Genomic DNA, 24,372 nt, shown 5'->3' on the forward strand with positions numbered 1-24,372 from the left:
CTTCTGTGGTATAAGTGTTCGCCAGTCTGTGAGTCACCCACCCAGCAGTTATGGGATTTGATTTTACTCTGATTGCACCCCTACTACCGTCTCATTGTGGCTTCTCCTTTGTCTTTGGATGTGTGGTATCTTTTTTGGTGAGTTCCAGTGTCTTCCTGTCGATGATTGTCCAGCAGCTAGTTGTGATTCTGGTGTTCTCACAAGAGGGAGTGAGAGCACATCCTTCTACTCCACCATCTTGGTTAATCCTCGAGAAACTGTTTTCCTCAGTGGCTGTACCATTTTTCATTCCCACCAGAAATATTTGAGGTTTCCAATTTCTCCACATCCTTGCCAATCTTTATTATATCTTTTTAAATATAGCCATCCTAGAGATTGGGAAGTGGTATCTTTTTTTTTTTTTTAATATTTATTTGGTTGTGCCAGGTCTTAGTTGTGGCAGGCAGGCTCCTTAGTTGTGGCACATGGGCTCCTTAGTTGTGGTAGGCAGGATCCTTAGTTGTGGCATATTAACTCTTAGTTGCAGCATGCACATGGGATCTAGTTCTCTGACCAGGGATCGAACCCAGGCCCCCTGCATTGGAAGCACGGAGTCTTAACCACTACGCCACCAGGGAAGTCCCGGGAAGTGGTATCTTATTGTGGGTTTAATTTGCATTTCCCTAAAGAGTAATGAGTTGAACATCTTTCATTTGCTTATCAGACATTTGTATATCTTCTTTGAAGAAATGTCTATGCAAATCCTTTGTCCATATTTAAACTGGGTTGTCTTTTTATTTATATATATTTATATATGAGTTCTGTATACTGAAAACTAAACCTTTACCTGATATATGATTTGCAAATATTTTCTCCCATTCTGTGGATTGTTCTTTCATTTTCTTGATAGTTTCCTTTAACACATAAGATATACTTTTTTTATATATATAAATTTATTTCATTTTTGGCTGCGTTGGGTCTTCATTGCTGCACGTGGGCTTTCTCTAGTTGCGGTGAGCAGGGGCTACTCTTCATTGTGGTGCGCAGGCTTCTCATCGCAGTGGCTTCTCTTGCTGCAGAGCACAGGCTCTAGGTGCGCGGGCTTCAATAGTTGTGGCTCACGGGCTGTAGAGCGCAGGCTCAGTAGTTGGGGTGCACGGGCTTAGCTGCTCCGCGGCATGTGGGATTTTCCCAGAACAGGGCTCAAACCCTTGTCCCCTGCGTTGGCAGGCGGATTCTTAACCACTGCACCACTAGGGAAGCCCAGATATACTTTTTGTTTTTGTTTTTGTTTTTTTTTAAACCTAACCTTTTTTTTTTTTTTTTTTTTAATTTTATTTATGTTTGGCTGTGCTGGGTCTTCGTTTCTGTGCGAGGGCTTTCTCTAGTTGCGGCAAGTGGGGGCCACTCTTCATCGCGGTGCGCGGGCCTCTCACTGTCGTGGCCTCTCTTCGCGGAGCACAGGCTCCAGACGTGCAGGCTCAGTAGTTGTGGCTCACGGGCCCAGTTGCTCCGCGGCATGTGGGATCTTCCCAGACCAGGGCTCGAACCCGTGTCCCCTGCATTGGCAGGCAGATTCTCAACCACTGCGCCACCAGGGAAGCCCCCCAGATATACTTTTTAAAGATGACAAAACTCAGGCACAGGATTGGAAATTGACTTTGTCAAGATCTGCATAGTTTTTCTTAAAATGAGCAAACTCTCAATTGAATCACGTAACGTATTTTCTTTATTTTCTTTCTTTTTTTTCCTCCCCCTTTTTTGGCCACACTGTGTGGCATGCAGGATCTTAGTTCCTGGATCAGGTATCGAACCTGCGCCCCCTGCAGTGGAAGCACGGAGTCTTAACCACTGGACCGCCAGGGCAGTCCCTACATAATTTATTTTAAACTAATTATAAGATGATCAAAAGAAAGTTCAAAAAAGCATAAATGAGTGATGGTTTTATTGGCAAAATTACAATATATAGGCAGTGTATGAAGTTACTGCAGATGACATTTAGTTGTTTTCCTTACAACTAAAAGCTGCAATTACCACATTAAAACTTCAGTGCAGAATATCTACATGTGGAGCTTTAGCCTCAGGCCTGGAGCAGCTGTGAAATGAAAGTTACCACACCATTCTAGTCCTTGGATATCAGTATATTGTCCTTCACCTTCCACCCTGCAATAGTAAAAAATAAGTGTGTTCATTAACCAAGACCAAAAATTTACGGTCCAGATATGATTGTCTAGTATATTAGATACTATGTCTGAAGAATTATATCTTTCCACTATCAAATTTTGGCTTAAAACCTGACATCCTGCTTTCATATCCTACAAAAAAAAAAAATTACTATTCCAAACAAATATTGTCATTATACAAATTTTGGTGTCTAAGATTTTAGGATTACATATGCTTAGTTTAGACCAAAACAGTCAAAAAGTGAAAAGTTTATATTGGTTATCTGGCTTAATTAGTTCATTCATTTATTCAACAAATGTTTATTGACCTTCAACTATGTTTGAGGTGCTATGCTCTATGCTGGTGTTTTCTGGACTCTTCAGAGTGGTGAAAATGCACTTCACATAACCAAACAGACCTTTATCCCATGGGTTAGAGTTTTCTCCCTTTATTAATATCAGTGGGAAAAGTTTACATGCTGTCTGTCATCACAGACTTGGCATCAGAATAGGTGAACACTTTCTACCCTCCTCAATATGTATCAACCACTGCATAACAATTAGGTTGCATTTTCAATTCTGGAAATAATAAAGGGGTAGTTATTAATGAACCATGAACCTCTGGATGACACGGCATGGTATTTGGTGTGAGGATTAAGCTTGTAAAGATACATGGTGGAGGGTAGGGGTAGGGATTTGGATGAAGGTGGTCAAAAGGTACAAACTTCCAGTTACAAGATAAATAAGGTACTAGGGATGTGATGTACAACATGATAAATATAATTAACACTGCTGTATGTTATATGTAAAAGTTGTTAAGAGAGAAAATCCTTAGTTCTCATCACAAGGAAAAATATTTTTTTCTTTTTCTTTTGTGTCAATGTGAGGTGATGAATGTTCACTACACTTACTGTGGTCATCACTTCATCATGTACCTAAGTCGAATCATTATGCTGTACACCTTGAATTTATACAGCACTGTATGTCTATTATATCTCAAACTGGAAGAAAAAATAAAATCTAAAACTAAAAAAAAAGTTTATCAAGATATTTCAAGTGAAAATAATTTTTGGCCTAAATTTTCTCAATAATTGCAACAAGCTTTCCATTTCCAATATGACTGCAAAAAGTTCTATAGGAACAGAAGTCAAGAGGAAATAAATGAAAAGTCTAATAGATTATCACCAAGAATGATATTTTCTTTTGGAGGCTCATGATGGCCTTAGCCTCTCTTATAACATTTTTTTCCCCAACATATAACCCAAATTTTCCAAAATATATTATAAATATATTTTAACTAAATACATTACAAAAGAAATTTAGCATTAACTAAATTTTTAAGCAAATGTGCCTGAAAAGGCTCTTTTAGAACTACAATGACATTTTATTTTAAACTTACCTATTTTCATTGAAATTTCCAGTGTACTTTGCCCCAGTTGGGAATGTATAAGTCCCCAGTCCATGAAACATATTGTCCTTAAAGTGTCCTTCATATACTGCTCCTGAAAAATGCTCAAGTCTTCCAAAACCATTCATCTGTTTGTAACAAAGGAAATTACCTCAGTAACTAATCTTCAGTTCCCTAGAACATTTAAAAAATGTACACATATGTCTATCATCTACTTTGTTATTATTTAATCTATCATTGTATCATCCTTTATTTTCACAAAAATAAGATAACATTTTATCATTGTCCTTTGTATGTATCTCTCTGTGAAGCTCACCAAGTCAATGTTTCTGATCTGGGGCACTTGAACATCTTGGGGGTCCATGATGATAATAACAGGGGTCCTCAAGATACCTTGACTATATCAAAAAGCTTAAAGGACAACCAGTTTAGTTAGCCCAGAAATGGCACAAAGAAGTTGTTAAGAACAAAAATTTGTATTCAGGCAGACCCGAGAACACATTTTTGTTTCATCACTTACTAGCTGGGCAAGAAATCTGAGCCTGATTTCCCTCAATTGTAAAACAGGAGCATTAATGGTATCTGGCTCGTGAGGCTGCTATGAGGATTCAATGAGAAAATTATGTAATGAGTTCACTTTGCTCAATGAATAGGAAATAGAAAGATGATAATGATGATAATTAGCTCTCTGCATGAGTTTAATACTATTCTTATGTTCATATATGTTAAATATAATCATTTGTTATTTTTATTGCATGGTCTACTCATATGTGTTTTTTGATTAATGGTGAAATGCCTGGAATCATTTAACCAATAGAGTTACTTATCCACTGTCAATGTTCAAAACAACAATAATACCTTGTCATCTTTCCAGCTTCCTGTGTAGACAATCCCATTAGGAGTGGTATGAATACCTATTCCATTTCTCTCAAAGATTCCAGAAGATGTTCTTGTACAATCCCCATCTAAACAAGAGAGAAATACTGAAGATTATAAAAGGGAACCCTGTTTGACTAAGTAATAAAATATTTATTTTCAGGCTTAATCAGAACTGCATCCCTTATGGGTCTCTTTGGCTTCCTAGCACTGAAATTGATGAGACCAGAGATGAGGTGCTCCATGGACCTAGGTCTTGTAATCATTGACATATGGCCCGGAAGATTGACATATGGCTATGGCCCTCCCATAGCTTTCCAAGGCACACTGTCTATACTTAACATTAGAGTTTAGATTTAAAATCTGTTTCTCAATTGGTATTTCTATGTTATTTTATTTAATGGAGTAAATATCTCAGTAGTAGTTTTATAAAGTGTAACAGTCTCAGTTTTGTACCCTTAAGCTATTTAATTTTAGTCTATATAGAAAAAAGTAATTGAAATGTATGCTTACCATACTTGTCTCCATTTGGAAATATAAAGTTTATCTTAAATACTTCTGGAGCTGTTTTAAAAGATTTCAGAAAAGTCACATAAGCTTAAATATTTTTACATCGTAAGACCTATAACATATTTGCTTTAAGAGCTAACCAGATAGACTCACTTCATATGATCACAAGCATATCATGATTACTTGGCATTTCCATAGTCTAGTGTAGGGTCCTGGGGAAATAAATGATTTTGTCTAGATGATCAATTTTTACTTGTTTATTATAACAGCTTTATTAATATATCATTCACATACCACCAAAGTTACCCTTTAAAAGTATACAAAATTCATTTTTTTTAGCATACTCAGAGTTGTGTAACTGTCACCACTATCTAATTTTTCAATATTTTAATCACCCCCAAAAGAAATCCTGTACATATTAGCAGTTACTCTCCATTACCCTAAAACTCACCCAACCCCTGGCAACCACTAATCTACTCTGTCTCTATGTACTGGTGTATTCTAGATAGTTCATAGAAATGGAATCATACAATATGTGGTCCTTTGTGATTAGCTTCTTTTACTTAGCTTCAAGGTTCATCCATGTTGTAGCATGTATCAGTATTTCACCACTTTTTATTGCCGAATAGTCCATGCTACAAAAATAACGCATTGTGTTTATCTATTCATCAGCTGATGGCCAGTTGGGTTGTTTCCAGTTTTGGCTGTTATGAATAATGCTATGAACATTCATGTATAATTTTTTGTGTGGACATATGTTTTTATTTCTCTTGGGTATATGATCTATTGATTGTCTCACAGAGGTAAGGTAGCGTGAACAATCTCTGATTTGGCAGTGGAAGGAAATAGAAAATAAAGAAAGATAGTAAGTGAGAAGGGGTGGGGGAGGGAGTGGGGTCCAAACAGAATGAGATTGGAATGGAGACCAGGTGAAAAAGGGACAAAGACAACCACAGGCCTGGGGGATGGCGGGTGGGGTGGAATCTATGCCTCAGAGCCCTGGGACATTTAGTGGACTAAAACATTAGAAACTAATTTTTGCCAATACTGAAGAAAACGTATGTGAAGATAAGTAAACTATAACTTCTAGGACAATAGTCTACTAGAATGTTACTCAAAGTGTGGCCATCCATTAGAATCATCTGGGATGCTTTACAAGATCCTACGCCCTTCCACACTGCTGAATCAGAATCTCTGTGGGTGGGACAAGAGAACTGATCTTTTTAATTGAAAAATTAATGAGTGACAGTTGAGAAAGGCTGAAAGCGCATCCCCTCTGAGGAAACAGAGCTAATAACACAATAGGCAGAAGACTTAAACATCATCAGAGAGAAAGGGAGGGTATAGCAGCCTTGAGACAGGAGCGGATGCTTATGAAAAAATAATTAGCAATCTAGGAAATGAATAATATAATTGTTGAAATAAACCTCTTTAGGCTGAATAGCAGAATGAATACCGTTGAAAAGTAAATTAGTGAACTGGAACACAAGGTTGAAAATTTTTCCCAGAAAGAGGCATAAAGGAAAACAGAGATATCACCTGACAAGGCCTTTCATATCTCCCCTCACCCCCAGACTCCTCCAGGAGCCCCCAGGAGGTCTATCCCTAGTGTAGTACTTAGGGCCCTATTAAAATAACGCTTTTGTGCCGGAGTCCCTTCTCACACTCCACTCCTCTGGGTCAGGATCACGGATTAGTTAAATCTCTTTTCCCACCCTAGTGTCCAGCTCAGTGCTTAGTACTTACTGGTAGGAACTGAATGAGTGGCACTTGGGAAGCAATCGTTAAAGGCTTACGAAGCAGAGCACTAAACGTGATCATACAAGAAACCGAACTGTTTCAATTGCCCTTAAATGGTTCCACATCCGAAACTTTGGACAGTTAGAGCTAGAGGGAGGGAACCTAAGGGATCGAGACTGGCAACAGAGAGGAAACTGAAACCAGAGACGGTGGCACTTCCCTAAGGTGTCGCAGCAGCGAATCGACGGCCGAATGAGAGCTAGAATCCAGGTCTCCAGATTCCCACAGCACGGGTTCTCCGCGCCCACATCCCACCAGCTGTGTAGACGCTCAGGAAATATGTCACACCCGTACCGGAGTTGCCAGGGGCCGAGCTCCGGCTCAGTGCGAGTTCTACTTAAAGGGGCGTTGGGAGGATGGGACACTCACTCGACACAGGGGTGCTGGAGAGATTTTCTGGACTCTGCGATTCCCCCTGGGCCGCCAGCTCTGTGGCCTGGAGGGAAGGAAGCAGTAGCTCAGCGCAGACTGCGACTTGGTTGCTAGGGCGACCAGGCACCTCTCACCCGGAAGCGAATAGACAAGGGCCCGAGGTTGAGCCAATCAGAAGGCGCCAGGGCTGGGCCGCTGCAGCTGGGCCGCTGCGGAGCCGCTCCAGGTGAGGTCCCGGTGGGTGGTGGCGCCCGGCTGGGGCCTTGGCCGCTGGGCGCCGCGTCCTAACAGATGCCCCGGGAAGCAGCGCTGCGAGCCCGGGGAGGCCTCCCCTGCCGCGTGTGAGAGATGTATTTCCGTGTGTGTGGTCTGCGCGTCGCCCTAGTAGTCAGTGTGCGGACCCTTCTACCGACTCCCTGTCCCGGAGTGGTCAGGGTCTGAGGAGCCTCCCGGCCCGGTGGGATACAGCCTGTCTGGCTGGGGCCGGTGAGCCTGGAGCATTAGGATCCCAGGCCCTGGGACCGGGCCCGGCGGGAGTCGGCAGCTGAGGCTGTCCACGCTCAGGCTGGAGGCGGGGGAGCTGAATTCAGGCTCGGAGCGGGATAAAGGGTGGAATTGGAGGGGCTCAGGTTTCGTTTCCTGTCTCTGTCTCCATCACCAATGGGTGGCTATTTGGGGAGAGGATTTGCTGCGATGTATGCTGGAAGAAAGGTACCAGGTCTGGGTATCTGCAAGGAGCTGGATATATGGGGTGAGTCAGAGATTTGCCTAGGAGGGCAATGGCTTGTGGTCAGTTTTCAGCGCCCAGCTTGGTGATTCTGTTCCTGGGAGCCAAACTTGGATGTGAAACAAAGGATACTCTTCCAGCCAAACTTAGGTTCCTGTGTACACGGTGAACAAAGATAGTTGGAATCTTCTCAGACTAAATGGATTTATGATGTTTTGGCATCTTGTGGGCCTACCTGGCCGGGAAGAAACTGCCCTTCCCAGGGCTAGCTAATTAACAATTAACCTGTGAACACGCCTTTCATATGCAAAACAACCAATCCTGCATCCTTACTTCCAACCACCTCCTTTGTATAACCACCACGCTAGTAGTTCCCCTGCCCTAAATCAGACTGGGGCCAGGTACCCTATGCCTCAGAGTCTGTGGGAATTACTCAAACTAGCCAATCCTAAACTGATTACCCTGCCCGGCCTCGCCTTTCCCGTGAAAAACCCAAGAAAGGCTACAGCCTATGCCTTACTCTTGTTCCTTTCTGCCTCCTCCTGGCACTGGTGCTTCCCCCTGTGGCCCACCGTGGCATGGCATGCCTCTCCTTTCTAGGGGAGTTGTAAATAACATTAAACTTTTCTTTCAGTGGTATTGATCTCTCTGTGTCAGCACTCAGTCACCTTTACAAATTAAGACCCAGGCACAAATCACAGGGGGGGATGGCTTAACAGTAAGTTTTGTTGTTTTGTTTTCTTGTTTTATTTATTTATTTAGCTGCATCAGGTCTTAGTTGTGGCACATGGGATCTTTCGTTGCGGCGTGTGGGGTCAGTAGTTGTGGCACATGGGCTTAGTTGCCCCGTGGCATGTGGGATCTTAGTTCCCTGACCAGGGATCGAACCCGTGTGCCCTGCATTGGAAGGTGGATTCTTTTTTTTTTTTTTTTAATAAATTTATTTTTGGCTGTGTTGGGTCTTCGTTGCTGCGCGTGGCTTTCTCTAGTTGCGGCGAACGGGGGCTACTCTTCGTTGCGGTGTGCGGGCTTCTCACTGCGGTGGCTCCTCTTGTTGTGGAGCACGGGCTCTAGGTGCGGTGGGCTTCAGTAGTTGTGGCACGTGGGCTCTAGAGCACAGGCTCAGTAGTTGTGGTGCACGGGCTTAGTTGCTCCACGGCATGTGGGATCTTCCCGGACCAGGGCTCGAACCCGTGTCCGCTGCATTGGCAGGTGGACTCTCAACCACTGCGCCACCAGGGAAGCCCTGGAAGGTGGATTCTTAATCACTGGACCACCAGGGAAGTCCCAACACTAAGTTTTGAATTGAAGATACAAAGTACATGTTTGGGGGGTAAGAGGGAAATATGGGGGAAAGAATTTCAGCTTTGGAGTCGAATGGATTGTTTCAAACCCTGGCTCCAGACTTTGCTTCTATAGTTGGTGACATTAGACAAATCATGTAATTTATCTGTTACTCTAGTTTCCTCTGCTATAAAATATAGAAAATAATATTTAACTTACAGGAGTTTTAGAGAAGTAAAAGAAAAATCTTACCTTTCCCCTCAATGCAGACTTGTATTTCCAACTATTAATACCTTCTACATATCTCCATTTGAATATCTAGAAGACATCTCAAATGTAACATTCATTCTGAACTTGTGACACTCCCCGTATCTTTTCCTCCCCACTATTCCCATTTTGATCACATGGCTGAGCACAGGACCCCTATTCACCTAGTTAATCTAGGCCCTAAAATCTTACAGTAATTCTAGACACTTCTCTCTCATACCTTGCATCTAATTCATCTACTGTTAAAATACATTGAGAATCTATGGCCACTTTTCAGCTCCACTTGCTCCCACCCTAGTCTATCTCACTGTGTTTTTTTTGTTTGTTTGTTTTGTTTTGTTTTTTATCTCCAGACTGAACAACTGCAGTAGTTTCTAACTGGCCTCCTGGTTCTCCTCACCTCCCTAAAGACTTTTTATTCTTCACAAAACAGCTAGAGTAATTTTTTTTTTTTTACTTTTTTCTAGATAATTTTAATGTAAATCTGAAGTTTAAAAAATTTTTTATTTTCTATTGGAGTATATTTGATTAACAATGTTGTGTTAGTTTCAGGTGTACAGCAAAGTGATTCAGTTATATATATATATACACACGTATCTATTCTTTTTCAAATTCTTTTCCCATTTAGGTTATTACAGAATATTGAGCAGAGTTCCCTGTGCTATACAGTAAGTCCTTGTTGGTTACCTATTTTATCTTATTTTATTTTTTACAGATTTTATTGATGCAGACCATTTTTAAAGTCTTTATTGAATTTGTTACAATATTGCTTCCGTTTTATGTTTTGGTTTTTTGTCTGCGAGGCATGTGAGATCTTAGCTCCCCAACCAGGGATCAAACCCACACCCCCTGCATTGGAAGGTGAAGTCTCAACCACTGGACCACCGGGAAGTCCCTGGTTATCTATTTTAAATACAGCAGTGTGTATATGTCAATCCCAAGCTCCCAGTCTATCCCTCCCCCCAACCCTTCCCTCCTGGTAACCATAAGTTTGTTCTCTAAGGCTGTGATGTTCTCTAAGTCTGTGAGTCTGTTTCTGTTTTGTAAATAAGTTCATTTGTATCTTTTTTTTTTTAAGATTCCGCATATAAGCCATATCATTTATTTGTCTTTCTCTATCTGACTTACTTCACTTACTATGGTAATCTCCAGGTCCATCCATGTTGCTGCAAATGGCATTATTTCATTCTTTTTTTTTTTTTAACATTTATTTATTTGTTTATCTGGCTGTGCTGGGTCTTAGTTGTAGCACATGGGATCTTCGTTGCAGCATGTGGGATCTTTAGTTGCGGCATGTGAGATCTTTAGCTGTGACATGTGGGCTCTTTTAGTTGCAGCATGCGGGCTCTTAGTTGCAGCATGCAGGATCTAGTTCCCTGACCAGAGATCGAACTCGGGCCCCCTGCATTGGGAGCACGGAGTCTTAATGACTAGACCACCAGGGGAGTCCCCTACGTTATTTCATTCTTTTTAATGGCTGAGTAATATTTCATTATATATGTGTACCACATCTTCTTTATCCATTCATCTGTCGATAGACATTTAAGTTGCTTTCATGTCTTGGCTATTGTAAACAGTGCTGCAGTGAACATTGGGGTGCCTGTATCCTTTCTAACCATGTTTTTCTATGGATATATGCCCAGTGGTGGGATTGCAGGATCATATGGTAGCTCTATTTTTAGTTTTTTAAGGAACCTCCATGCTGTTCTCCATAGTGGCTCTACCAATTTACATTCCCACCAACAGTGTAGGAGGGTTCCCTTTTTAGAGTAATTGTTTTAAAACCTAAGTCAGTCATACCAAGCTTTTGCCTCTGCTCTCTAGTGACTTTCTGTTATATTTAGAATAAAATTCAAAGTTCTTCCCAGGACCTACATGGCCGTCTACTTTCTGACCTCATCTCCTTTGCTCACTATATTGCAGACCCACCAGACTCCTTACTGTTCATCCAGCCCAGTGCATTGAAGATGTTCTGGACTTGGCCCCTTTTCACCTACTATTGCTTCTGCTTACAATGTACTTTTCACAAATATTTCATGACTCATTTTCTAAATGTTCAGGTGTCTGCTCAATATGATCTCAGAAAGATGGCCACTCTAACTCGACCGCTCTATCTAAAATAACACTCTCAGAGTTTTTCATTTTCTTCATAGCACTTAACTGATATTATGTATTTATTTATTGTCTGTCTTGCTCTCTAGAGGATAAGCTTCATGAGGCAGGAACTTTTGTCGTCTTTGCTGTTATATCCCTAGGACTTGGCACATAATAAGTGCTTAATAAATATTTGTGGAATGAATAAATAAATGAATGAATCTCCATTCTCATATCAGTCATTTATTCAACCTTCAGCCATTCTTCAAATACATATTGAATTTCTTCTATATGCCAGACACTGTGTTAGAGGTACATTGGTAATCAAAATAGACATAATCCTTGCCTTCAGAGAGCTTCTGGGGAGGCGGGAAGATAAACATAAAAGAAACAATAAATATGAATAATTATGAAGGATTTTGAAGAAAGGAATATCAAGAGACCTAGTTTAATTTCTACATGTTTGTGAGTTTCCCAGATATTTCCCTGCTTTTGATTTCAAATTTCATTCTGCTGTGGTTGCAAAACATACTTTGTATCATTTCTGTCTTTTAAAATTTATTGAGGTTTTTTTTATAGCCTAGCATATGGTCTATCCTGGAAAATTTTCCTTATACACATAAGGAAAATGTATATTTTTATTGGGTAGAGTGTTCTGTAGATGTCTCTTAGGTCTAGTTGGTTTATACTGTGTTTCAAGTCTTCTATTTCTTTATTGATCTTCTGTCTACAGTAAGTCCCCTACATACGAACCTTCAAGTTGTGAAGTTTCAAAGATGTGAACATGTGTTTGCATGTCCAATCACGTAAGTTAGCTCATGTGTCTGGCGAACATCGTCACATGTGTGCATCCTCTACAAGTGGTTGTGCTTTTGTGTACTTTACTGTACAGTACTGTATAGAGTACAATAGTACAGTATCTTTATTTCAAGCCCAGGATGTCCGGAAGCAAGTGTAAAAGCAGCAGTATATAGCCGATTGTGTTAGTTGGGTACCTAGGCTAATCTTGTTGGACTTACGAACAAATTGGACTTATGAATGAGCTCTCAGAACAGAACTTGTTCGTATGTAGGGGACTTACAGTAGTTGTTCTCTACCATTGTTGAAAGTGGGTATTGAAGTTTCCTACTGTTATGCATTGTCTATTTCTCTGTTCATTTCTTCTTCTTCTTTTTTTTTTTTGGCTGCACTGGGTCTTCGTTGCTGTGCGCAGGCTTTCTCTAGTTGCAGCGAGCAGGGGTTACTCTTCGTTGTGGTGCGCGGGCTTCTCATTGCGGTGGCTTCTCTTGTTGCGGAGCACGGGCTCTAGGTGCACGGGCTTCAGTAGTTGCAGCACGCAGGCCCTAGAGCTTGTGGGCTTCAGTAGTTGCAGTGCGTGGGCTCAGTAGTTGCGCCGTGTGGGCTCTAGGGCACACAGGCTTCAGTAGTTGTGGCATGCAGGCTCAGTAGTTGCGGTGCACAGGCTTAGTTGCTCCATGGCATGTGGGATCTTCCTGGACCAGGGCTCGAACCTGTGTCCCCTGCATTGGCAGGTGGATTCTTAACCCACTGCACCACCACAGAAGTCCTCTCTGTTCATTTCTGTCAGTTGTTGCTTTATGTATTCTGGTGCTCTGTTATTAGGTGCAATATATTTGTAATTGTTAATATCTTCCTCATGGATTGACTCTTATCATTATGAAATGTCCTTCTTTATCTCTAACAACATTTTTTGCTTTAAAGTCTATTTCGTCTGATATTAGCATAGTCACTCCAGCTTTCTTGTGGTTGCTGTTTGCATGATTTTTCTTTTTCCATCCTTTTACTTTTCATTTATTTGTATCTTTGAATTTAAAGTGATAGCATATAGTTGGTTCTTGTTTTTTTTGTTTTTTTTTTAAAGATTTTTTTGATGTGGACCATTTTTAAATTTTATTTATTTATTATGTTGGGTCTTCGTTTCTGTGCGAGGGCTTTCTCTAGTTGTGGCAAGCGGAGGCCACTCCTCATCGCGGTGCCCGGGCCTCCCACTGTCGCGGCCTCTCCCGTTGCGGAGCACAGGCTCCAGACGCGCAGGCTCAGCAATTGTGGCTCACGGGCTCAGTTGCTCCGCGGCATGTGGGATCCTCCCAGACCAGGGCTCGAACCCGCGTCCCCTGCATTGACAGGCAGATTCTCAACCACTGCGCCACCAGGGAAGCCCGGTTCTTGTTTTTATACAGTCTGATAATTTGTCTTTTGATTGAATTGTTCAGTCCATTCACATTTAATGTTGTTATTGGTATAGTGGAATTTACATTTACCCTTCTACTTTTTGTTGTCTGTATGTCTCGTCTATTTTGTTTCTCTGTTCCTACTTTACTGCTTTCTTTTGCATTATCATTAAATGAACATTTTCTAATTCAGTATTTTAATTTCTTTAATGATTTTTTTCACGATATTTTTTTGAGTTTTTGTTTTGTTTTTTAGTGACTGCCCAAGGGTTTATCTTGTACATCTTGACATATCAGAATCAGCTTCACATTTATACTAGCTCAATTTTAGTAGTGTATTGAAATGTTACTCTCATACAGCTGTATTCCTTTCCCCTCCTTTTTGCAGTATTATTGTTACACATATTATATCTATTAATATTACAAACCCAAGTGTACATTCTTTTCTATTTTTTATAGTGAAATGTAGTTGATTTAAAATGTGTTAGTTTCAGGTGTACAGCAAAGTGATTTAGTTATACGTGTGTGTGTGTGTGTGTGTGTGTGTATTTATATTCTTTTTTAGATTCTTTTCCATTATAGGTTATTATAAGATACTGAGTATAGTTCCCTGTGCTATACAATAGGTCCTTATTGCTTATCTATTTTATATATAGTAGTGTGTATATTTTAATCCAAAACTCCTATTTTACCTCTCCCCCCCATCCCCCTTTGGTAACCATAAGTTTATTTTTTATGTCTGTGAGTCCATTTCTGTTTTGTAAATAAGTTCATTTGTATCATTTTTTTTTTAGATTCCTTATAAAGCAATATCGTGTGATATTTGTCTTTCTCTGTCTGACTTACTTCACTTAGTATGATAATCTCTAGGTCCATCCATGTTGTTGCTAATGGCATTATTTCATTCTTTTTTATGGCTGAGTAATATTCCATTGTGTATCTATACCACATCTTCTTTATCCATTCATCTGTCAATGGGTACTTAGGTTGCTTCCCCAACTGTACATTGTTATAGTTATTGCTTTACCATCTGTAGTCATTTTCTTAACCCAGTACAACTATGCTCCCACTGATCTGCTTTGTTCTGTTATTAGCAAATATATTACATTTCTATACATCACAGGTCCAATATTACATTATGTACATATTATTTTATACAGTTGCTTTTTAAATCGGTTATGTGAAGAAAGGAGAAAAATATACATTTACACTGTTTCGTTGGCTTTGAGGGGAGGGGGTTGTTTTTGTTTTTTGGGTTTTTTTGTAATTACACAATTACCTTTATTGGTGCTTCTTGTTTTTTGTGTGGATTCCAATTATCATCTAGGGTCACTTGCTTCAGCTTGAAGAGCTTCCTTTAGTATTTTTTTGTAAAGCAGGTCTGCTGTCAACAAATTCTCTGCTTTTATCTGAGAAACTTTTAATTTCACCTCCATTCTTGAAAGATAGCTTTTCTGGATATAGGATTATTGGTTGACAGTTCTTTTCTTTAAGTCCTTTGAATGTATTATGTCACTGCCTTCTGACCTCCATCGTTTCTGCCAGAAGGTCAACTGTTAATCTTACTGGGTTTATATCTGTAAGTGTCAAGTTGTTTTTCTCTAAATGCTTTCAAGATTTCTCCTTGTCTTTAACTTTCAGCATTTTTACAAACTGTGTCTGTTTAGGGATCTATGGGTGTATCCTACTTGGACTCCTTAGAGCTTCCTGGCTGTGTAGGTTATTGTCTTTCAATAAATTTGAGAAGTCTTCTGCTCTTATTTCTTTTAATATTTTTTCTGCTCTTTTCTCTCTCCTCCCCACCCCCATCCTTCTGGTGCTCCTATTATGCATACTACTAACTTTGGACTTAGTTTGGGTGTAGTTAGTTTGGCTTAGTTTGGGCTTAGTTTGTTCTTCTTTTTCTGGTTCTCTGAGGTGTAAATTTAGATGGATTATTTGAGATCTTTTCTTTTTCATAATGTAGGCATTTATTGCTTTAAACTGTCCTCTTAGAACTCCTTTTGCTGCACCCCGTAAGTTTTCGTATGTTGTGTTTCCACTTTCAATTGTTTGAAGATATTTTAAAATTTCCCTCTTGATTTTGTCTTTGACCCATTGGTTGTTCAGGAGCATGTTTTTTAATGTCCACATATTTATGAGTTTTCCAGTTTTCCTTCTGTTATTGATTTCTAGTTTCATACCATTGTGGTTAGAAAAGATGCTTGATCTGATTTCAGTCTTCTTAAGTTTGTCAAGACTTGTTTTATAGCCTAAGAAATGATCTATCCTGGAGAATATTTCATGTGCATTTGAGAAGAAAATGTAGTCTCCTGCTTTGAATGGAATGTTCTGTGTATGTCTGCTGGTCCATTTGGCTTAAATTATAGTTCAAGTCCAATATTTCTTTACTGATTTTTCTTTCTGGATGATATGACCATTGTTGAAAGTGTGGTATTAAAGTCCCTTATTATTATTGTGTTGATGTCTATTTCTCTCTTCAATTATGTTAATATTTGCTGTATATATTTAGGTGCTCTGATGTTGGGAGCATAAATACTTACAATTGTTAGATTCCCTTGATGAATTGACCCCTTTATCGTTATATGATGATCTTCTTTGTCTCTTGTTACAGCATTTGACTTAAAGGCTATTTTGTCTAAGTATAGCTACCCCTGCTGTCTTTTGGTTTCCATGTGCATTTACTGTCTTTTACATACTTCAGTTTCAGTCTATGTGTGTCTTTAAAGCTGAAGTGACTCTGTTGCAGGCAGCATGTAGTTGAGTCTTGTTTTTTTTTTTTAACTTTTTAAAATTTATTTTTATTTATTTATTTTTGACTGCATTGGGTCTTTGTTGCTGCATGCAGGCTTTCTCTAGTTGCGGCGAGTGGGGTCTACTCTTTGTTGTGGTGCGTGGGCTTCTCATAGCGGTGGCTTTTCTTGTTGCGGAGCACAGGCTCTAGGCAAGAGGGCTTCAGTAGTTGTAGCATACAGGCTCAGTAGTTGTGGCTTGCGGGCTCTAGAACACAGGCTCAGTAGTTGTGGCGCATGGGCTTAGTTGTTCCGCATCCATTTATTTATGGCTGTGTTGGGTCTTCGTTTCTGTGCGAGGGCTTTCTCTAGTTGCGGCAAGCGGGGGCCACTCTTCATTGCAGCGCGTGGGCCTCACACTATCGCGGCCTCTCTTATTGCGGAGCACAGGCTCCAGATGCGCAGGCTCAGTAATTGTGGCCCACGGGCCCAGTTGCTCCGCGGCATGCGGGATCCTCCCAGACCAGGGCTCAAACCCGTGTCCCCTGCATCGGCAGGCAGATTCTCAACCACTGCGCCACCACGGAAGCCCTCTCCATGTGTTTCTGATGCACATCCTGGTTAAGAAATCTGTGTCAGAGAAGCTCATTAAATATTAATCCTGAGGGGGATATGCTTGTAAATCTTTTGTGAAGCAGTTTATCCATGCTTCTCCTAAACTGGCCCTTTTAAAGTATGCATTTTCCTTTTTTCTTTAAAATAAGCTATATCCATAACTTTGATAAACAAAGGAGTATTATACTTGTCTGATTTTTATAATGTCTGCATTACTTTTTTCTCTTGCAGGTGAAAATGAGTTCTTCAGTAAGAAGAAAAGGCAAGCCAGGGAAAGGAGGTGGAAAGGGGTCTTCCAGAGGAGGAAGAGGAGGCAGAAGTCATGCTAGTAAATCTCATGGGGGTGGCAGCGGTGGCGGTGGCATTGGTGGCAATAGAAAGGCCTCAAGTAGAATTTGGGATGATGGCGATGACTTTTCTATCTTCAATGAATCAAGGCGTTCATCCAGGTCATTATACTCTTTAAATGTTCAAATATGAAAACAGTATCAATTCCTGATCTATGGACAACAGATGACTAAGACAAAGGGGGAAAATGCCAAGTAATTCTGGCCAACTTATCTTCCTCTTGTTTTAAAGCCCCCTCTTTGTAACCTTTTCTAAAGGCATGATGGCAAATAACACCTTTTGTTGGGCCGGGGATGGGGGTGGTGCTTTGAAATCTGAAGTTAACTTTAACTTCCACATGACACTGTGAATTGAGTATAATATTGTTATTGTAATCAGTATTACTAGGCAAGTAAATATTGGAAATGGTGAAGGTGATGAAAATTATTTTAAGTATTTCTTAGGCATTGTAGTTTGAAGGTCCCCAAATGAGATCTGGCTATACTCCATCTGTCTAGTTGATGAGTTATCTATTTTCCAACCAGATCAACCAAATATTTACTGGAACTTCATGTGATGACCAGTGGTAGATACCATACCCAGGCTTTTCTCATGTTCAGCTTTTAATTAGTGAATAAATTCTGATAATTCTAATGCATGTTTAATGAAAGTAAAGATTTTACTACTGCACGTTATGCAGTGTAAATATAAAATTCTCGTTGTTTCTCAAATTGCACTTCAAGCTGTTTACTTGAATTTTTAGAGATGGAGAGACTTCTTTAGAGCTGTGTATATACACACATACATACACACACTCTTTTGTGGGAATAATTCCCAACTAAATATTACTTAGAAAGGAATATAGGTGAGTGCTGAAGTTCAGCTGCATCATAAATGCTTTTAACTTAAATGAATTCAACTGTATGTATTCAGGAAAAAAAGAAAAAGAAGAACCAATAGTATATAAGTAGTTAAACTTGCCGCAAAAGGAATCTGGGCTCCGCAGTGAACAGGATACGGGAGAGGAATGTGCTCATCCCTCAGTCAGTCTCAGTTTCCAAGTGCTTTTTGTAGTTTAAGCCTCTTGATGTACTGAGTATGTGATATTAATGTTTAAGTATATATTTCTTATACATGGTCTCTACCATAATCAAATATTTCACCTGGTATGCAACCAGAGAATCTACATTTTTTTTCCATTCTAAATGAAAAATGGTCATTTTGGACATACTGAGAGATAATGTATCCGTCTCAAACTTGACACTTTTTTAAGAATCTTCCAGAATAATCTAAAACTATACTTTCACCTTAGCTGCTGACTTAAGAACCTAAATGCTGAGTTAGATGCAGCTCCATTCTTTCTGAAAACACTGACTTTTTAGGTTCTTAGAGTCTCAGACATTCATTCATGCAGGAAATATTTACTCAGTGCCTACCATGCACCAGGCACTGTTTTAGGAACGAGGATTACAGCGATGAATAGAATATTGTCCTTGTCTTCATAGAAGGAGGTTTGAGGTATAAAGACCATAAACAAAGGTATAATACTAGGTCAGATGGTAAGTGCTGTGGAGAAAAATAAAGGATAAAGGGATAGAAAATACTGAAATAGATTGCTGGTTGCTGTTTTCTATGGAGTGATCATTAGAGAAGACTTCTCTAATGATGTGTCATTTGAGCCAGGACAAGAAAGAAGTGAAGGAGAAGCTGTGAAGCTATCTAAGGGAAGAACGTTCAAGGCAGAGGGAACGGCAGGGGCACAGTTCCTAAGGCAGGAGTGTGCTTGGAAGATTTAGGAGATGTCAAGGAAGCCATGTGGCTAGCATGGATGGGTAAGAAGTGATAGGCAGTTAGATTCGAGAGACTCTACTGTATAGGATGTTTTAGGCCATTCTAAGGATTTTGTTGTTTTTTTTTTTTAAGTTTTAAAAGTCATGTTCATGGAAGTGTAATTTACGTTCAGTAAAACTCAACCTAAAATTTGACAAATGCAACCATCGCCATAAACAGTTCTTCAGAACTCCCCCATGCCCTTTGCAGCACACTCTTCCCTGACCCTTAGGAATCCATTGATCTGTTTTCTGTCAAAGGGGTCAGATATAATCATTAAAATGATTTATTATAGAAAAAATCATAAGCATATAAAACCAAGTTTTTAAAAGGATACTTTGGAATATATAATCTTTAGAATAGTCGAAAGAATGGGATTTTAAAATAACCTTTGAAAATTAAAGCACAGTTGAGAAAGTTATCTTAGGATAGTTGTAGAATAGCTTGTCTAGTTATTGTGTCAAGCTTCAGGCTGGGGCTGGTCAGTAGAAAAACTATTTTAAATAATGGAATTGAATTCTACAGACATTCTCAATGGGGCAGACATACATTATCACAGGTATTTGGCACCTTCTCAAAAGTTCACCCCTGCTACCACCAGGAAACGTCAAGGAAAGCAAAAACATCTGTTCTGTATATATCAGTCATCACATGTTCAAATACACCTTATCTACCTGAAATGCTTCTTCAAGCGCCACAATTCTGTCTTTCAAGCACCAGCCGTGAGGTTTGTCAGCATCTTGAACTGGACTGAGCCAAGTCACGTGCCATGGCCAAAAAGGCCATTATAAGGACTTTGGCTTTGCTTTGAGTAAAATGGGAAGCCATTGAAGGGTTTGAGGCAAGAGTGTGTGACATCAATCACTCTAGCCAGAGTTACTGCTATTCAGTATATCCCTTCATGTGAATTAGAAAATGGTGCCCCTTTCTTTGGGCAGTTATAGCTCCAGGGTGGATGTCTTGGCAAGCAGAGCATAGACTGGATTTTAGCTCTTGCTGTCCCCTCCTTCCCTACTTTAGGACCCTTTGCATAGTGTATAGTCTGTGCACCCATATTCAGTGGCCCTGTCTCAGTGTGCTCTGTGGAGAATAGACTACAGGGGGACATGGGTTGGAAGCAGGAAGACCAGTTAGAAGGTACACTCCAAGTGGCAATTTCATAGGCAATTTAGTATATAAGTCTGGAGTTCAAGAACAAGATCTAGGCTAGAGAAGTAAATGTATGAGTCCTCTAGGAATAAATGTGCTTTAAGGCTATGGGACTGGATGAGATAGGATATAGAGAAGAGGTCTGAACTTTGAGCCCTGGGGCACTCTAGGCTTTAGAACTGAGAGAGATTAGGAAAATGAGACAAAGTAGATTGAGGAGTTGCCAGTGAAGTAAGAGGAAAACTAAGCTTATTTCTGGAAGTCAAGGAATGAAGGTGTTTTCAAGGGAAGTATCCAGTGAGATTGGATTGGATACTTAAAGGGAATCCGCAAGTTGTATAAAAAATGCTTCTAATAGGTCAAGAAAAATGTGTTCCGGGAGTTCCCTGGTGGCCCAGTGGTTAGGACTTTCACTGCTGTGGCCCTAGGTTCAATCCCTGGTCGGGATCTAAGATCCCACAAGCTGCGTGGCACAGCCAATATAAAGAAAAAAGAAAAATGTGTTCTGACAATTGTCCACTGGATTTGGCAATGTGGATAGCATGGGTAACCTTGACGAGAGCTGTTTGGTTTAGTATACTTAGTGTGGAGAAAACCCTATTGGAGTGTGTTTCAGAGAGAAGACGATAGAAAGTGGTGACAAAGACAATGATTTAGATAACCCTTTGAGGGAGTTTTGCTCTAAAGGGCAGGGGAGGGAGGAGAGATAGGACAGTAGCTTGAGAGGGATATGCAGTCAAAGGGAAGATTTTTTTTTTAAGATGGTAGACGTTATATAGCATGTCTGTACGCTGATGGAACTGATCCAAAGGAGAATGAAGAACTGATGATCTGATGATGTAGAGGGGGGGATAAGTGCTGGAATGATTTCCTTGAGGAGGTTAAAGAGATTGTATATACAGTATACAGAGGGACTGACTTTAGGATCAAGGATGGTTCATCCTTAGGAACTGGAAGGAAGGCAAAGTATAGGGGTTTACAAATAAGAGGTAGATGAGATGGGAGCATATGGAAGTTCTCCCCCTACCCACCCACCCACCCCCCCCCCTTTTTTTTTTTTTTTTTTTTTTAATAATCATGAGGAAACAATCAGACAAGTCCAAATAGTGAGAATTCTACAAGACAGCTAGCCTAAGTGCTTCAAAAAAGTCAATGCCAGGAAATAGGTGGGGGAACTATTCTAAATTAAAGGAGTTTGAAAAACAGATAACTAAATGTCATTTTAAGCTAGATACTCAATCAGAAAATCTGTAGAAGACATGATTGAGGCAGTTAGGAACTTTGAATATGGATTATATATTAGATGATATCAATATAAAATATCTCGTGGGTGATAAGAGTATTGTGGTTATATAAAAGTATGTCTCTGTTCTTAGGAAATAACACGCTGAAGTATTTAAGAGTGAATGTGATGCCTGCAACTTACATTCAGATGGCTCAGCAGAACATGCACGTACATATATGGGGGAGCAGATATATATGCATATATGTGTGTGTAGAGAGAGAAATAAGAAGAGAAGGGCATAAATGTGTGTGTGCATTTAAGTATGGCAACTGTTAACAATTGGTGAATCTTGGTAAATGGTGTTAATTTCTGTAGATTTAAAATGTTTTGAAACCAAAAGGGGAAATAATGAATTTGGGCTAATGTTTCTTTTCAGAGGTTGCAACTAAGTGGTTAAAAACCACAGTCTATTCTATTTTCTCCTTTGCTACCCAGTTTTGCGAGTGTAAGTGTGTGGTTCTTTTCAAAGTCTCAATAATATGTTGGATTTTCAATGCAGAGAAAGTTTCTGCCATTTCCCTAGATTTGTGAAAATGTATAATGAAACATGCCAAGTGAAAAAAAGAAATTTAGTGAGTAAAGTTAAACTTTAGAGCTGATTATTGTTTTAAATATTAATAAGTATCCCTAAAAAAAAAAATCTAAATTCCAAAAATGAAAGATTGGTGAAATAAATTCTAGTACCTCTATATGTATGTGTAACCATTTAAAAGTTAAGTTGTAGGAAAATATTTAATTTGGTGGAAATGACAGTTTTATTTTGATAAGGAAATAAAGCAAATTATAAAAGATTATATGTGCTGTACAATTTTATAAAAAATGTATGTGAAAAAGACTGATGTGATTTAAGATGACTTCTGTTTTCTTCTTGGTTCTCTACTTTTCTACAGTGAACATGTATTATTATGATTTTTGTAATCAGGAAATAATAATTTAGGTAAATATTTCAAAAATAGGGCCTAATATTCACAAGATAGGACTCTCAGTTGTTTTCAGATCAAGTACCTCAAATAGAATGAAATATGTACTCTTTGTATGTAGCACATTTCTTTTGAACATCCACTAGTGCAGAAGGTGTCATCATAGCATTACTTTCTCCAGAGGACTTTTGAGTTAGTGAAGCCAGATTTAATGATGAAGCATCGAATCAGGTTTTTCTCCAGCAGTTTCAATATAATGAAGTCTGGTAAATACTGTAGAAAATAGAGAATCTCTTCACATTCATTGTCATCTTTTGTAGGGTATTTGACAGTCCAGTCATGTTGTATATATTTGGGGACCCTGAGGAGAGTGTAAAAGTTCTGCTCACGGATAAATGTGTAATTTTGTTCTTGTGTCCTTTGCAGACCTAGTAACAGTAGCGTGAGCAAAGGGGACGCACACCCCAAATGGAAGCCTGAAGCCAAAGTGACCCTTCAGACTCTACATATGACTTCTGAGAATCAAGAAAAAGTGAAAGCTCTTCTCCGAGACCTGCAAGAACAAGATGCGGATGTTGGATCTGAGTAAATTATTTTATTTCAGTAAATTACTATATTGAGGAAGATGCGTTGGCAGTGTGAGGGTCCTGTGTGTCTTTGGAATACTGTATCAGTACTGATCCTGTAGTGGCTGTATAACTAGTTGAAAGTGAGTCAAGAGAAATACAAGAATAATTATTCAGCAACAGTTTTAGAGTGAGTTGTTTTGCAGTATCTGTGAGCAATGGTACAGATCGCCTTTTCATCTTTACTTTTTCTAGGACAGTGCTAATATGGATTCAGTAGTTGCTTTCTTGATAACCTTTCAAATAAAACCTTGTAGTGAGCAAGTAGAAGCATTGTTCTAGGAGCAAATATTGAGTTGATCAGATGAAGTCTTATGATTGCACTTCTCATGACCATTTGCCTAAGAGAAAGATTGTTTTAGACTTTTGGCTATTTTGCTTTGTGATTTCAGTTGGAGAGGTTAATCCTTTCCATTTGCCAGAATTAATGAACGGTCAGCCATGAACAGCTCAGTTTCCATCCTATCTACAAATCGCTTGTCTGTCTTAAATTTAGGAAAGGTGGTTATGCAGCAAAGCAAAAAAAAATAGCGATGGTTTTACGAATGAGAAGAGAGAGAGGATAGCCAAGGCTTCTGTAGTTAAGAACACAGACTCTGGGTCGGACTACCTTGGTTAAAATCTCTAGTTGCTCTTTACTTTATAACCTTTGGCAGTTACTAATCTTCTCTTAAATTTTAGTTGATCATCTGAAAAAAAAAAAAATAGAGATTCCAGTCTGGCTGGGTTATTGGGAAGATTTTCAAAGAGATAGTACATATAAAACATTTAACATAGTACCGGGCAGGTAATAAGTTCTGTTACTTGCTGAGATATAAATTAATAGGTCAATAAAAAATTAAATCAGTGACTGAATAGTGGTCAGGATTCTCTGTCCTTTGGTTCCTTGAATTAAATTCTTAGACTCTTACTAAATTTTTCTTTGAGGTAAGTAGAAATTAATAAATGAGAATGTTACTTTTGCCAGAAGAGGTGTTTCTGGGGAGGACGAAGATGATGAGCCTGATGATGATGACGAGCAGTACTGGTCAGCTGGACGAGAAGCTTCCCTCGTTCCCGACTCAGATCCTTTGGAATGTGCTGGCTCAGGCCTGGTGGAGCCGCATTATCCAGAATTTACAGTCTCAACACTTGCAGTGCAAAAACTTTCCAGGTTTGCTTTCATCATTTATGGGAAAATTAAAGGAAACTGGAAGTGTATTATAAACGCACCTACC

General features: G+C 39.5%; 2 protein-coding genes across 11 annotated transcripts in view; one reads left to right on the plus strand and one right to left on the minus strand.

Annotated features, from left to right (window-relative positions):
• Positions 1–1,909: 1,909 nt before the first annotated feature.
• MORN2 (MORN repeat containing 2) lies at positions 1,910–7,213 on the minus strand. Of its 3 annotated transcripts, XM_036873374.1 has the most exons (7): positions 7,105–7,194; positions 5,089–5,147; positions 4,939–4,989; positions 4,408–4,514; positions 3,866–3,960; positions 3,541–3,677; positions 1,910–2,142 (listed from the first exon to the last, which is right to left on the minus strand). In XM_036873374.1, exons 5-7 carry the CDS (start codon positions 3,911–3,913, stop codon positions 2,040–2,042), a joined length of 288 nt encoding a protein of 95 aa, XP_036729269.1. In that variant the 5' UTR covers positions 3,914–3,960; positions 4,408–4,514; positions 4,939–4,989; positions 5,089–5,147; positions 7,105–7,194; the 3' UTR covers positions 1,910–2,039. The 3 variants fall into 3 exon arrangements, with proteins under 3 accessions (XP_036729269.1, XP_036729268.1, XP_036729270.1); XM_036873373.1 differs by lacking the exon at positions 5,089–5,147 and having other exon boundaries at positions 7,105–7,197; XM_036873375.1 differs by lacking the exons at positions 3,866–3,960; positions 5,089–5,147 and having other exon boundaries at positions 7,105–7,213.
• Positions 7,214–7,285: 72 nt separating this feature from the next.
• Positions 7,286–24,372, plus strand: part of DHX57 (DExH-box helicase 57) — a 57,902-nt gene continuing 40,815 nt past the window's right edge. The window contains exons 1-4 of one of the 8 annotated variants that reach the window (XM_036873279.1): positions 7,286–7,333; positions 17,250–17,467; positions 22,956–23,114; positions 24,123–24,308. In XM_036873279.1, coding sequence (XP_036729174.1) covers positions 17,256–17,467; positions 22,956–23,114; positions 24,123–24,308 — 557 coding nt within the window. In that variant the 5' untranslated portion in view covers positions 7,286–7,333; positions 17,250–17,255. The other 7 variants (XM_036873281.1, XM_036873284.1, XM_036873283.1 and 4 more) reach the window with 7 other exon arrangements.

Source organism: Balaenoptera musculus, chromosome 13 (genome assembly GCF_009873245.2).
Source record: "Balaenoptera musculus isolate JJ_BM4_2016_0621 chromosome 13, mBalMus1.pri.v3, whole genome shotgun sequence".
Taxonomy (NCBI): Eukaryota; Metazoa; Chordata; class Mammalia; order Artiodactyla; family Balaenopteridae; genus Balaenoptera; species Balaenoptera musculus.

What these genes read in the sequence shown, in the direction of transcription:
- MORN2 (XM_036873373.1), bottom strand. Translation starts at nt 3,913, where the DNA reads ATGGACCCCCAAGATGTTCAAGTGCCCCAGATCAGAAACATTGACTTG. An exon ending in AGATCAGAAACATTGACTTG is followed by an intron (nt 3,678 to 3,865) that starts GTGAGCTTCACA and finishes TGTTACAAACAG; the next exon opens with ATGAATGGTTTTGGAAGACT. An exon ending in GGAAATTTCAATGAAAATAG is followed by an intron (nt 2,143 to 3,540) that starts GTAAGTTTAAAA and finishes TTACTATTGCAG; the next exon opens with GGTGGAAGGTGAAGGACAAT.